Source organism: Chelonia mydas, chromosome 1 (genome assembly GCF_015237465.2).
Source record: "Chelonia mydas isolate rCheMyd1 chromosome 1, rCheMyd1.pri.v2, whole genome shotgun sequence".
In the NCBI taxonomy this organism is placed as follows: Eukaryota; Metazoa; Chordata; order Testudines; family Cheloniidae; genus Chelonia; species Chelonia mydas.
In genome coordinates this window covers 248,161,639-248,177,427 of record NC_057849.1, presented here as the reverse complement: position 1 = coordinate 248,177,427, position 15,789 = coordinate 248,161,639, and the positions used below count along the sequence as shown (strand labels likewise).

At 39.5% G+C, this 15,789-nt stretch overlaps 1 protein-coding gene across 4 annotated transcripts in view; it reads left to right on the top strand.

Moving 5' to 3' along the window:
- NUP37 (nucleoporin 37) overlaps positions 1–15,789 on the top strand; it is a 33,032-nt gene that overhangs the window by 9,253 nt on the left and 7,990 nt on the right. For 3 of the 4 annotated variants that reach the window (XM_027834482.3, XM_043541904.1, XM_043541903.1), the window contains 3 exons: positions 711–783; positions 3,739–3,833; positions 14,025–14,115. In XM_027834482.3, coding sequence (XP_027690283.1) covers positions 711–783; positions 3,739–3,833; positions 14,025–14,115 — 259 coding nt within the window. The remainder of the gene's footprint in view (positions 1–710; positions 784–3,738; positions 3,834–14,024; positions 14,116–15,789) is intronic. The other variant, XM_043541905.1, reaches the window with a different exon arrangement.

The window sequence follows — 15,789 nt, the reverse complement described above, 5'->3', positions numbered from 1 at the left end:
CTCTTCATGCCTTGCCAGTGTGGACGCATCGTGAGTTAGGGCACCCGGGGCTGCTTTAATGAGCTCTAACTCGCAAGTGTAGCCATGCCCTAAGTCTGAACAAACTGCCGACACTTAAATAGTAGTACCTGTTTAACAATTAGAAGTACTTTTAATGTTCAAGCAGTGTTTCAAACATAGTGTACAAATGCCAAATCTGATGTTTGTTAAAAATAAAATGTTTAGTGTTAATACCATTCTTGTGTTTTAAACCACTACTAAAGCATGCTAGAAACTGCTTTATGAACTTACATTAGTATCTCTTTCAATTGCTATTATAAATGTTTTAACTTCTCTAGCCATTTGATCACCACCGGTAACAATAGGTGCAAATGCTAATTATAATTGACTTATTATTTCAAAGATTTCACAGTTGATTCAATATGTGACTTATTTGGTTGGGCAAAATGGAGTTTTCTTTCAGTATAAAGTATCCATTGCCACCTGACATGCAGCTACAATACACTGCATTCCACTGAATACTGTAAAGACTGTTATTTCCAAAAGGGAATTATAATATTTAGAAGAATTTCCATTTTCAAAAGCATAATCTGAATTTCCTTCTGAAAAATGAAGTGAATCTTTAACTTAAATTGGGATGGAAATTTTGCAAGTGAGAAATGATTGAAGGGCTTCTTCTCCTCCCCCCTCCTCCCCCCCGATTATTCTAGATTTTGTACTGCAGCTGCTGATAGGAAGTTAAGGCTATTCACTTCAGATCTCCAGGATAAGAATGAATATAAGGTAAGACGCACATTATTAGAATTTATTTTTCTATCTTTTTAGCCTCTAGCAGAATATAGTCTGTTTGTTTTATCCCCTAACCTGCATGTTGTATTACAAGATAACTGTAATTGTACTGTAAAAGAAATATCTGCTATTATGATCTGCAACATTGAATGTGTCCTAATACCTGGAAGCATTTAATCAACACATTAAAGAGGGAAAGGTCTGCATGCAACAGGTAATTGCAATTTATTCCTGTTTTGTACTTCTTAATAGAAAAGAAAAATGACTGCATAACTGAATTTAACAGAACTCTAGAAAAGCAAGTAGGTAATTATTTATGCTTGGACTAAAATGAGGCAAGGACAGATTGTCAACATGTGAGCTGGAAGTGAAAAGATTCTATTACATACTGAAAGCTGGGGGCAAAAGTTCATACTAATGTTTTTAATATCTAGGCTTTCTTTAGGAATGTTCTATAAAGGAAAGAGTTAGCGAGTGAGTATAAATTAGAGATACAGCATAAATGTTTATTTAAGAATGGTTGGGAATCATTATTAATTTCTGTTTTAATTGCAACTTTTAAGATTTTCCTCCTATAATCGTAATAATTAAAAGCATTAATACTGAAATCAGTGCAGTCACTTATACCATAATTGTAGACAATTCTGAGAAATACATTCTTAAACCGGCAATTGCTTTTTTGTGAAGCCATATGAAAACAAACACATATTTCAAAGAATGTTTATAAATGCATTAGTCTTTTATTCCATTTATTTAAGGCAGAGGTTCTCAAACTGGAGGGTGTGGAATGTATTCCCGGGGTTGTGGGGATGTGAGAAGCCACTCTGCCTTCAGAGCTGGAGAGCAGTGGTTGCTGGCCTGGCACTCAGCTCTGAAGTCAGCATCACCACCAGCAGCAGCGCAGAAGTAAGTGTGACATGGTGTGGTATTGCCATAGTTACTTCTGCACTGCTGCTGGCAGCGGTGCTGTCTTAAGAGCGGGGCACCTGGCCGGCAGCTGCTGCTCTCTGGCCACCCAGCTCTGAAGGCAGTACCACCGCCTGCAGCAGTGGAGAACTCATATCTGCTTTAGAAACTTGTCTTGTCTTTGTGAAAATTTTATCTACAGTCATTTTTTTGTAATGCCGAAGTGACTTAGGCTCCAAAGTCCCTCTTCAAAAGTGACTTAAGCAGTTTGGGCTTCTGAAAATTCTAGCTTACATCTTGGTGCGTAATAGCATTCTAGTTCCTACACTTATTGTGTAATTGACTGTACTGATTAGCGTATACAAATGTTCAATTGAAATTCAAGAAAAATTTACTAGGAAAATCGACACTGCTGAGATCCACATGTATTTTTTCTCATCAGCATTTTCATTTGTGGTGTATTAACCTGTCAGTTTTATATTTTTTTTTTAATATATTATGCATTTTTGCTTTATTGTATTGTACCTTAATAAGGTTTCAGCTCATCTTCCTTATATATGATAATTGATTTCTTCTGTGTGTTTAAACGGACAATGGAAAAAAGCCATAATTCAATCAGCAAAGAACCAAAATGACTGTGTGTGTTTGGAATGTAAAAACATGTGCACATGAAGTTGTACGCACCATCCAGCGGTGCTGTAGCATGTGTATACACTCTTGTCCCTAGAGCCAGCACTTTCAGAGGAGGAGAGGCTGCAGGTATCACTGTCTTTACTCTTGTGCCACTCGTGATCCACCCCTGTAAGCAAAGAATAATATGGAATATTGTGTCCAAGTTGCTGACAGTGCCATCCAAGGGAATCTTATCTGTTTGCTCCGAAAAATTTTTTTTAAAAGGCGAGAGCTTCTGTAATACACAACACACTCCTAAAACATGTTATAGATGCTCAGAACTTGTCGAACAGCCAGGATCAGACCAGCCTCATGTTAGGCTGATTTTTTAAACTTGATACCCCAGTTTCCTAATGTCACTTGACTGAAAACTACCTGTTGCAGATACCTGGGTGTCAAAATTTACAGTGGATGTATGGAGGACTTTGATTCAACATAGCACACATTTTATACAACGAGGGACTTTGTAGAGATACACAAAACATGCAAAAGCAGTTAAAGAATGTGATTAGTCTGACTGTAACCACTAAGCCATTTTTGTTTTCCGATGAAGTGAGCTGTAGCTCACAAAAGCTTATGCTCAAATAAATTGGTTAGTCTCTAAGGTGCCACAAGTACTCCTTTTCTTTTTGCGAATACAGACTAACACAGCTGTTACTCTGAAACCTGTTTTTTAATAGTAAACCTTATTTGCATTTGGCACTTTCAGAAGGATTTCACAGACTATAGTCTGACATTACTGTCTTAGAGGAAAACCTGGTTTGATCTAATTATCAGCAAAGAACTGAAAGCAGGCACTTGTTAAATTTTCAAACAAGCACCTTTGGTCTTTCTCCCATGCTGCCCCACACACTTGGTAGGAGCTCCCTGTAAACATCTGCTAAGCGACTTCATTATCCTTCTTCATGCTCCTCCTTAAAACTCTCTTTTGCAATGATGCCCATAAAAAATAACTTAGAACAGTCAGACTGCTGGTGTGTAAGACCACTGTCTACCATGCTGACCAATAATGACTCTTTTCCTTGTACTCCCCTGTCCATGTAGATGTGTTGTATTTTGTCTTATAATTAGACTAGAAACCCTTCGGGGGCAGACATTATCTTTCTGTTCTGTGTTTATAGAGCACCTAGCATAGTGGGGTTCTGGACTGTGACTGGAGCTTTTAGGCACTATGGTAATACAAATAATTAACAATGGCATAAGTTTCTACTCCTAACTGTAGAACCCCGACTTCATTTTAAATGTGTATGCTTTTCCTGTAGCAATTCCCGAATACATTGTGGAAGCTTCTGGAATGCTCAAATATTGCTGTTTATCAGACTTATTATTTTTATGACTTCAGTATGAAAATATTTTTGTTCTCATTGACAGATCTTTGATGGCCACTCAGATTACATTAATGATCTGGTATTTGCCCCTAAAGAAGGTCAAGATATTGCAAGTGTGAGTGATGATCACACGTGCAGGTATGTATTCTCTTCACGGTGCGATTGAAATCCTGGACTGCCTTGGATGGCTCCAATGAGGAGAAAAGCTATCCCTTGCTAGCGCCTCCTAGAGGCTTAGGTAGAGAGCCAAGCGCCTATCCTACTGTACCAGAGGCTGGCACAGTATTGCAGATGTAACAGCCAGAGATACTCTTCCTCTGTCCCCTGCAATGTGGCAGGCAGACATCAGGATTGCTGAGCAGCTGCAGCAAGGAAGGGACGGTAGCTACGCAGAATTCCTTGTGAGCTGCAGAGAAAGTGATAGCAGGTTTATGAGGAGGTGGTGCCTTTACCTTCTCCCTTGAGTGGCAGGGCTGACTCAAACACTTACGTTTAAAAATCACAGGGGAAGACTCAGGAAACATATTTAATTAAAAATCAAATATGGTTAGAGCGTCAAGGGCCATAAGTGACCCCAAAACCACAGGTTGATGCCTCTGCGCTAATGGTTCAGTGATAAAATATTCCAAAGAGATGGGGAAGATGTCAGAACAGAGGTGATTTGTGTCATTTTAAGATGATTGTGTTTTTTAGTTACTGATATAACAATCACTCTTAAATAGATCAGTAGCCAAATAACATTCAAAATAATCCCTACCCCTGATTTCTCCATTTAAAAGACTGGGAGTGAGGTTACCTGCACAGCCAGAAACAAATAAAATTAAAGCTAGATCTGATATGTGATGTGCATACTCTGGAACAGATCATCATTGCTCCAGTAACTTAAACTAAACTACATTGATTTACACCAGCTGAGGATTTGGCCGTTAGAACCCATGGTAAAAAGTTCTCTCACTCTCACTCACACACACACACTGGAAAAGCATTACTCTTTTAAATGACAAAGTAAGACACTTGTAGGGTTTATAAACCTAGAATGGGAGTTGTAAACTTAAGAGGGGGGAACCACATTATTCCTAATTGTATTTTGTTAAACATGACCATTTAAACTTCTAGGCAATCCTTTTCTAAAGGAATTATTTTTTTAAATATCTCTCACTTTTATGCACAATAGCTGGACTTTCTAATTTATCATTTTGGATGAGATTTTCGTCTGTCTTTTAAGGAAAAAAACTGAAGAGAAGATTTAATAAGTACAGTTCAAAGGCTATGAGCACCTTACCTCTGTGAGAAAGGAAGACATTTCATACAGTGGGCTACACGATGTTAAATTAATTCCCACTGAAAATTCAGAGGTATTACCTTGGTCAGTACAAGGGTCCTGTATTTTTTTCAAAACATACGACAAAAGTCTTTTAAAAATTATACTTTTAAGAGCTACTAAGGAGCATTCCCTTTTCAATCCATGTCCTTGGTTTCTTCATTACAATAGACTAGTACGAGGTGTTTCTTCGGCAAAGAGTTGTTTAAATATTTCCATTAAATACAACATATTTAAGGATGAAAGAAAGAATTGTTTAAATTGTAGTAATCCACTTGACACCAAAAGAATAAAAGATAAGATTTTTTTAATGAAAGTATAACACCACCGAAATTTGAACTCAATAGCTGTGAAAAATAAGGCAGCCACTTTCCCCACTGTAGACGGTAAAGTCTGGCTAACAGCCGTGGGAAGAAATGGGATGTATTTGGCCACCTGAGAGTTCTCATATTTTTTCTATTCAATTGATAGAAACATGGAGAATGACGATAACATTTTCATTTAAAAATTGAATATAGAGCTATATTCCAAAAATCAAAAGAGATTGCAATCTGCAGGTCTTACAAAGGCCTTGTAAAAATTCATAGAAATCTTACTTAATTTGTTGTATAATTTGCCTCTTCAACAAAAATGTGAACACGTCTATTAGTTGCTCTAAGAATAGGGCATCTGTTGAAATGGTTATGCTATGCAATACTAGAGCAATTAGTACAAGAATACAAAAGGATAAAGTTTCCAGTGTTTGGGGATGTTGCTAGATTTCTTACTGTTAGGTTCGCTATAGATACGAACAGTGCTCTTATTCCAACTTACCTGTAGTTAATACAGTAATTCTCAATATACAGCTTTCTGGACTTCATAGAAGTTTCTCTAGGTTTTTCCTATTTTCATCTCTACAACAGTGGATTTAATGCAGTTTTAAAGGCACAAAGTAATATTACTACAATATGAGAAATATTAATTCTGTGGAGATATATAAATATTTTAGACACTAAAACTTTGTGCTATAATGCTGTCAGAAATATGGGATGGGCCTGATCAGTTCTTGGATGAAGACCTCCAGTAAAAATCTAGATGCTGCTTTGGTAATTCATTAGGTGGTACGTTCCTTGTGAGTCTGAGTTGAATAAGTCCTGCAGTTCAACAATTCCCAAACTGTAGCACTTGCTAAGAGTCCATGATGTATGCACCCCCTTATTTCCAGCTACAAAATTGAAATGAGAATTAATACATTGATTTTTTTCATGAAAGCAGTTCCAGTAATGGTGTGTGGAGTCATGAATAAAAGGAGAAGTCCATTTCTGTGTTTAAAATATGGTCCACACTATTAAAAATGTTGAAAATTTCTGTTCTAATACAGCATTAGGAGGCAATATTCTGCTGGAGGTGCCATCTTTCAGTGAAAATGTCAAAGCTGATCGACCATGGCCATTAAAGATCCTAATCTGCCTACTTGCAGAGTCAACTGATTTATTTTTTTTAACTTCCTCTCCTAAACAACTGTATGTTACACTTGATTCATTTCATTCCAGAGGTAGCTACATTTCTGTGGTGGATGAAATGATCCCTGACAATAGTTTGTATATCAGCTTAAAGGGATGCTGTTGATTTTTAAAATCCCACTTGTGTATGTTCTTTTGTAACCTATAATGTAGGTAAATAGGAGATCTTGGAGTTTGCAGGGAGCTATTTTTCTGGATTTTTCAGTTTTACTTTGTGCATTTGGCAGCACAGTTTTCCCTGTATAATATGTCAAGCAATTTCCCATGTACTTTAGGTGAGTCTTTTTTTTCACAGAAGAGGAGAGAAAATAATTTTTAAAAAAAATTGAAAATCTAATGGCAAAGTTACAACAATTAACAGAGGGCCAATAGAGGCAGGTGTCATACCGGAAACAAATGTTAATCATAATTTTTACATTAACCAAACTTTAAAAATCATTTCAGTGGTAAACCATGTAAATTAATGTGGAATATTTTAGAACAAGTAAAAGCAAAGTAATTATGCACAACATTTTTTTTTATTTTTTAATATCTCTTCGAAGAATACTCAAGCTTGGGCATTGATACACTTCCAGCTGAGAGCCACATACTGTTGTTCTAATAGAAAATAAAACTGCAGAATTTGATTTTGGATGTTATCTCACGGCTTGTCCAGAGTTTCAGTTGGTTTTGCATGCTCTATCAGTGCTTCTCAATCTATTTACCATTGTGGGCTGCATATGTGGTTCATGATATGTTATGTGGGCCGCATCCAATACTACCTATATGACCCTGAGGTTGTCACATGTGCCGCAGCTGCATGCTGATTTGGGCCTCAGGTTGAGTACCAAGCTGAAACTCAAGTATGTCAAAGGGTTCTGAATACACTGCTTAGCACCAATTTGCTGGGAAAGGATTTGCTTCTTAGAAGGGCTGCAGTTGGTCAGTGATGCTGTCATGTGTTAGGATTGGCTGTCATCATCCAAGGCTGGGGTCAGAGACACAACCTTCGTACTCCAGCACACACAGCAGCACCCACCTACCCACCTTTATTTCTTATATCATGCAAAAGATATATATGTAGCAGGCTTGTTCCCCCTGTTTTTGTATGTATATGGTGTTGCTTTGTTGCTATATCTCAGATAATTTCTCACTTCCATTCATTTTGGACTGTTCATGCCAAGATGCAGGCTGTTTCATTGAAATGGACTCTAGGATTTTATGTTGGTCATAATCAGGTTCAATCTTTTTTTCTTTTTGTTTCATGTGACCACAAATTTTGCTAGTGCATCCTGGCAGCAAGGGTTAGATTAGCTTCTTGAATGGAGATATGTGGGAGAAGGATTGACATCAGGAAGGTGTGTTCTATTGTTAGAGATTAGATTTGCTGGAATGCCAAAATGTAGTGCAATGTTCAATGGTTTCACAATGCAGTAGCTTGTCCAACACCACAAATCTTGGTACATCTATGTGGTCTTTGAACAGTTAGTTTGCTCGGTATTATAAAAACCAAAATGAAGGAAAGCCAGTGATGGCTCCAGACTGCTGTTTCTTTCCCTGGTCCTTCACTTTTGTTAAAACCATTGCCAGGACATGTTGTTCCTGGGTGTCATTTTGTTAATTCAATAAACATTGCAGACTCTTGGCCATAGTGTACGCAAAATTTCTGCCTGTCCTCATTTGTTCCTGCCTCCTGCAATGTTGAATATCTTTGTCACCACTCTTATTTAGTCTTTATAGCACATGTTCAAAATTATTCCTTTTTTGGGGGCCAGAATTAAAAAATGAGCAGATTTTTATTGTACTCTGTATTATTTTATCCTTACCCTATTTATTCTGGCAGAACACCACCTCCAGTATCTGGAATGCATTGATACCTCTTTTTTATAATGCTACCAAAACATTTCTTCTTTAAGGACTGAGACTTTTCAAATCCAAGGCTTGTTGAGCTCATTCACCAAGATAGCTGTTATGCATTGTAATGGATTACAATGGAGAAGGAATTGGAATAAGATTAAAGATTGTGACATAATGAAAATATTTCCTGATTTTTGGATTCCATAGTCTTCTACTCTGCCCATTTTTTGTTGTTGTTGTATGCATCCTAATATGTCCCCCAGATGTGATTCTGTTTAGCTTCTATTGCACTGCTATTTGTGGTCATTATGCAAGTTTAAACCTGTCTCCTATGTACAGTATCTGATAATCCTGGAAAAGTAAAAGCAGTTTCCGAAACAAATCTTTGGAACTTAGTTGAATAAGCTTTAATTATGAAGTTATTCAGAAAGAAACATTTCAGGTTAATTTTGTGCTATTAATGTAATACTAAGTAACTGGGGGAGGAGGGTTTAATGAAATGTGAAGAGTTTCCTGTGTGACATTGTTATGATTTATACTGAGGATCATGAAGTGGTAGTGAGAACTTTTATTCTAGACTGTAAATTCCTTAAAAATGAAATCACCACATTTAATCTGTTTGAAAACTACCTCATGGACTTTTTTCTAAGGTCACTGGCAGAAACAAAGTTCAGTTTCTCAGTATGAACATCTTTCAAAAACACTTTATTTAAAAGTTTTGAGGGATTTTTTTTAGTTCACATTAGGAAGGAAGTACGTTAATATCTAAGAGTGGTAGCCGTGTTAGTCTGTATCAGCAAAAAGAACGAGGAGTACTTGTGGCACCTTAGAGATTAAAATTTATTTGGGCATAAGCTTTCGTGGGCTAAAACCCACTTCACTGGATGCATGCAGTGGAAAATACAGTAGGGAGATATAGATAGATAGATAGATAGACAGTGTGACAGGGTCGGACCAGATGGCTATAGGAGAGTAATAGAAGGCAGATATATTAGCCCCAGGCTAAGTATGTCCCTTTTCCCTGGGTAAGGTAACAGGGAAGGTTCCAGAACAATCAGGAACCTTCTGGAGACAATTAAGACAGGCTGATTAGAATACCTGCAGCCAATCAAGAAGCTGCTAGAATCAATTAAGGAAGGCTAATCAGGGCACCTGGGTTTTTAAAAAAAAGGAGCTCACTTCAGTTTGTGGTGTGCATGTGAGGAGCTAAGAGCAAGAGGCACTAGGAGCTGAGAGTGAGAACACGGACTTTTGGAGGACTGAGGTGTACAAGCATTATCAGACACCAGGAGGAAGGTCCTGTGGTGAGGATAAAGAAAGTGATGGGAGAAGGCCATGGGGAAGTAGCCCAGGGAGTTGTAGCTGTCGCACAGCTGTTCCAGGAGGCACTCTAGACAGCTGCATTCCACAGGGCCCTGAGCTGGAACCCGGAGTAGAGGTCTGGCCCGGGTTCCCCCCAAATCCTCCCAACTCTTGGTCAGACACAGGAGAAGTTGACCTGGATTGTGGGTTCATAAAAACGGCCACGCTGAGGGCTGCCATGAAGCTCCAAGGCAAGCAAATCCACCAATAAGCGCAAGACCCACCAAGGTAGAGCAGGAACTTTGTCACAATACACACACACACACACACACACACACACACACACCATGAAAAAATGGGTGTTGCCTTACCAACTCTAATGAGACTAATCAATTTAAGGTGGGCTATTAGCAGCAGGAGAAAATAAAACTTTTGTAGTGATAATCAGGATGGCCCATTTCAAACTGTTGACAAGAAGGTATGAGTAACAGTAGGGGGAAAAATTAGCATGGGGAAATAGTTTTTACTTTGTTTAATGACCCTCCCAGTCTTTATTCAAGCCTAATTAAATGGTGTCCAGTTTGCAAATTAATTCCAGTTCTGCAGTTTCTCGTTGGAGTCTGTTTTTGAAGTTTTTTTATTGAAGAATTGCCACTTTTAGGTCTGTAATTGAGTGACCAGGGAGGTTGAAGTGTTCTCCACCTGGTTTTTGAATGTTATAATTCTTGACATCTGATTTGTGTCCATTTATTCTTTTGCATAAAGACTGTCCGGTTTGGCCAGTGTACATGGCAGAGGGGCATTGCTGGCACATGGTGGTAGAGTGGTAGATCACATTGGTAGATGTGCAGGTGAACGAGCCTCTGATAGTGTGGCTGATGTGATTAGGTCCTATAATGGCGTCCCTTGAATAGATATGTGGACAGACTTGGCAACGGGCTTTGTTGCAAGGATAGGTTCCTGGGTTAGTGTTTTTGTTGTGTGGAACCTATCCTTGCAACATAGCCCGTTGCCAACTCTGTCCACATATCTAGGACCTAATCACATCAGCCACACCATCACAGGCTTGTATTTTAAGGATTGCATCCTTGCAAAAGATTTTCTTCACAGAGTAATGATTAAGTTATTTTAAAGATTTAAAAGGCTCCCTGTATTTGAGGTATGCAGTGCAGTTGTAGCCGTGTCAGTCCCAGGATATTAGAGTGACAAGGTGGGTGAGGGTAATATCTTTTATTGGACCAACTTCTGTTGGTGAGAGAGGCAAGCTTTCAAGCCAAATAGAGCTCATCATCAGCTCTGGGAAAGATACTCTAAGCATCACAGCTAAATGCAAGATCTGGCCACAGCACTCTTACTGAAGGAATATCTGGACTCATAGAAGCCATCCTTAAACCACTCACCACGCAAAGGACCAGCTTCCTCTGGACACAATTTACTTACTCCGCAACATTAACAACCTGCCTCAGAACAACATCCTTGCCACCATAGATGTCACTTCCCTAAACACCATTATCTCTCACAATAACAGTATAACTGCCTGCCTCAAATATTTACAAGACAATGGACAACCCTCAGATATTCACCCCCAAGCTCATTGCCAAATTCATCAATTTCATCCTCACTCATAACAATTTTACATTCAACAGCAAACATTTTGTCCAAACCATGGGAACTAGGATGACTCCCCAGTATGCCAACTTCTTCATGGGCCACCTTGAAGACTTCCTGGCCAAAGCACCACAAAACCAGTAATAAAGCTGAGATACATGAATGATATTTTCATCCTCTGGACAGAAGGTTTAAACTGCCTCATAGATTTCTAGCACCTGACAACCACATCTTCAACAACTACCACCTCACCATTAAACGCTCTCTGGAACACTCCTACACTAACATCAGCTTCCTGGACATCACAATCAGCTTCAACAATGGAACCCTACAGACAACTATATACAAGGAACCCACAGATCACCACACCTACCTTCATTGATCCAGTAACCGCCCCAGTCACACCAAGAAATATGTTATCTACAGCCAGGCACTCAGACACCTCAGAATATGCTCCAAGGGGAATCCCCCCAACCTCTCCAAGCTCATCATCAGAAGCAAGCTCCCCCAAGACACACCAACTCAAAGCGGTGCCAGAACAACAGATGTAAAACCTGCAGACATATGATCAGCGTCCCCCACAATACCCCTTTCAAGATCCATGGATCCTACACTATGCCTATCATAACATTTGGAATACTTGGTCTACTGCACTAAATGCCTCAATGACAACTATGTGGGTGAAACCAGAAAATCACTACACCCTTGAATAAGCTCACACAGGAAAATGATGAAAGACAAAAACACCCTATCACCTGTAGGTGAACACTTTTCACAAGCAACCACTCTATATCTGACCTATCAGTCCTCATCTTCAAAGGAAACCTGCGCAGGACTTTCAAAAGACAAACCAGGGAACTTAAATTTCTTACCTCTGCTAGACACTAAAAATCATGGACTGAACAGAGACACTGGATTTATGGCTTATTACAACAGACTGTAACCCATGAATCCTCCCCCCACCTTTTTGTCCTATGACTGCAGCGGTGTTAACAGATCTCTCTACCTTGAATGGTCCCTTAGAATATGTACTAATATTCAAGTGGACCCCCCACACACACACCCCAGTGTAGACCAGGGCTAAGTGAGATAGTCCCTATTGTTATGCAGAAAAGAAATGAGCAGAAGAGATGGCCATATTGTTCTCCCATAGGACTCATGGAAGATAACGTGCCTAATCCTACCATTTCAACACAGAATAAACCAGATACAAGCACAGCACTTTGCTGTTTACAGAGTAAAGGAGAAAGCATAAATTTGTCTCCACACCTAATAACCTCATTCACAGCTGGGAAGAAGACAAGATGGCATGCTCCCTTAGCCAAAATGATTCACCATCCTCAGTTATATTGGTAATTCTCTCCCACACAGTAAATACACATGAAAAGTGTTGATTTGACTTGGAATATCTACAAGGCACAATTTCTGGCAGTGGAAGAAAGTACTGTACATTTCTAAATTACCTAATCAAGCAGATATTCCATTTTTTAAAACACTTGTTAGTTTTTTAAAGACACCGATCCCTCAGGATTGGAAACTCTATGATTTCTACAGGGAAAACAAATATTTGGTCTGCTGTGGTTTGGCATAGGAAGCCAACATTGTTCACTAAATGTGTTTACTTTACTTCGTATCTATTTTGTCTAGATTTGTGATGTATTATTTGAGAGTGTGTTGAAATCTCTTACATTTAAAATATTAAGCACCCTGGAAGTCAGTGAAAGTTCCCCTAGAATAAACAATAAAAGTGTGTAACCACTCAACTCTAAAGACTATATAGAGCATTTTATTTAGAACCTTATAAACTGCCATATTTCTATAGCCTTATGCATATGTAAAGAATATACATATCCACACAGTACGAACTTACCGTTTTAATGAGTATAGTTTACAATGTGATGTCACGCCCGTATAATTGAACTATTTATTTTGAAGAAAAAGAGGGCAGGAGCTTTAGCTATCACCCTGTATTTTGAAAGCATCATCCATGTTTTGTATACAGTAGAACTTCAGAGTTACGAACACCTCGGGAATGGAGGTTGTTCATAACTCTGAAATGTTTATAACTCTGAACAAAACGTGGTTGTTCTTTCAAAAGTTTACAACTGAACATTGACTTAATACAGCATTGAAACTTTACTATGCAGAAGGAAAATGCTGCTTTCCCTTTATTTTTTTAGTAGTTTATGTTTAACAGAGTAATGTACTGTATTTGCTTTTGTGGGGAGGGGGTATCTGCTGCTGCCTGACTGCGTACTTTCGGTTCCAAATGGGGTGTGTGGTTGACTGACTGGTCAGTTCGTAACTCTGAGGTTCTACTGTATAGCATTATAGGTTTATTTCACAGAGTGGCTCCCACGTTATGGTTCGGGGTGGGTGAGGGTCAAGTGGGCCACTGATGATGAGAGAACACTTCTTTGTTTCCATCCCCTAGTTAATTATGGAGGGAGAATGCTTGAATATAGGAAGAGAAATTAATAATGTACTACCTTAGTGTATCCTAAAAATTACATTTTGACATTTGGGTCTGACCCATTGAAGTACTCCGCACTCACAACTCCCTTCAACTTGAGTGAGATTTGTAAGTGTTTGACACCTCTCAGTATCAGGCCTTCTGTTAGATACTTTTGTGTTCAAAAGATGGAGTACAGATACCAGATCTCATCTGCTTCTGGCCACCTCTCTGTCAGCAGGCTAAGGCTGGAAATTAATGTTTTTACAAACAGCAGTAAATACTTTTTTTTTTTTCTTTTTTATTAGGGTTTGGGACTTGGAAGGAAATCAAAAGGCTTATTTTGTTCTACGTTCCCCTGGAATGAGTGTGTGCTGGCATCCTGAGGAGGCTTTTAAGGTTATACTTCGCAGCTTATTTTTCTTAAATTAGTATGTAAATGTGTGTCGCTTTTCTAAACTATAGAATTTTGAAGCTATAGTATGATGAGTTCGCTGTAGAAGCACATTCTGTGTTATTCTTCATTATCAGCAGAGTCTATAATTTGACTGGTTCTTCTTCAAGTAGTGTCCTTGTGGATGCTCCACTGTAAGAGTGTCTGTGTCCCTGCGATGCTGATCAGAGAACTTTGGTAGCAGTCTCCGTCTGGACCGGTGGAAGCTTCCTGAAAATGGGGGGGCCACCGGCACCCAAACTGTAGCCCTGCCCCCTTATGCCACCCCTTCTTCCTGAGGCCCCGCCCTCATGCTGCCCCTTCTCTCCAAGGCCCTGCCCTTGCGCTGCCCCTTTTCCCTGAGGCTCCGTCCCATGCTCGCTCTTCTCCACCCCCCACCCCTTGCTTGCCCTTACAACTGATAAAAAGTGATGGGGCTGTGGCCCCCAGCCCTCCCTGTTCCAGCACCTCTGGTATCCGTTCAGCCCGCGCATGTACTCCTCCATGCCTACCACGAGGCTAGCTAGCATGCACAGATGATCCCTCCTCAGTTCCTTCTCAGTAGCTCCTGACTAGAGATGGCACTATAGCTGTCCGTTCCTGGATTGTTAACTCGCTTAGAATTGCTAATTGTAGCTTCTTTTAAAGCCTCTTTTTCTTTATTTGCTTCATTTACATTTTATTTTGGCCATTGCCTTTTAAAAAAAAAAAAAGAAGAAGAAGAAAAGAAGAGGACTTTGTCTTCTGCTAACCACTGTTGGGAGGTCCTCGCTGGGCAAGAGTATGCCCGGTTCCCCAGGCTTCAAAAATTGCCTCAGTTCTAAGGAATCTATCCCAGTGTCTGACGGACACTCGCAGTGCTTTCGCTGCCTGGGAGAGAAACACATTCCACAGAAATGTGGCTTGTGTCAACAACTGAAGCCCAGATTCAGGAAAGACAGAGAACTGAGGCTCAAATTCCTACTCATGGAGTCAGCCCTTCAACCTCTGGAGTCCCAGCAGGAGCCCTTACGGCAACCCTCTACTTCGAAGGGAGGTGAGCCCAGGGAGACGCCTGCGAGCTACTCACATAAAGCCTCTAAGAAAGGGGGATAATCTACTGATACTTTCTGTAGCTGTTGTCCCTTTTGTGTTAGCCTAGATAAATAGCCTGGGATTTTAATTAATTTTGATTTCTCAGCACACCTTCTACATTCTCTTCCACATTCGGGGAGAGGTTCAAATCTCCTATCTGAGGTCTCTCTTTAATGGAGCACAAAATCCACGAAGTGGCTGTCATATCATTCCATTCTCCATTGGAAGGTTTCTAAGTATTTGCTCATGCTGCAACTTCCAGATTTATCATTCCCAAATGTCAGAGAAAGAATGCCAACTTGGGATTTGAACTTAGTTCTTAATTCTCTTATGAAACTTCCGTTTGAGCCACTAGCTACTTGTTTGCTTTTAAAACTTTCTATGGAAACTGTCTTTCTAGTGGCAGTAACCTCTGCTCAAAGAGGGTGTGAATCAGGGGCTTTGATGGCTGACCTGCCTTATACTGTCTTTGAGGTAAAGGTATACCTCAGACCACATCAATGATCCTACCAAAGTCGTTTCTGACTTCCATATCAATTAGACTGTTCATCAGCTAGTTTTCCACC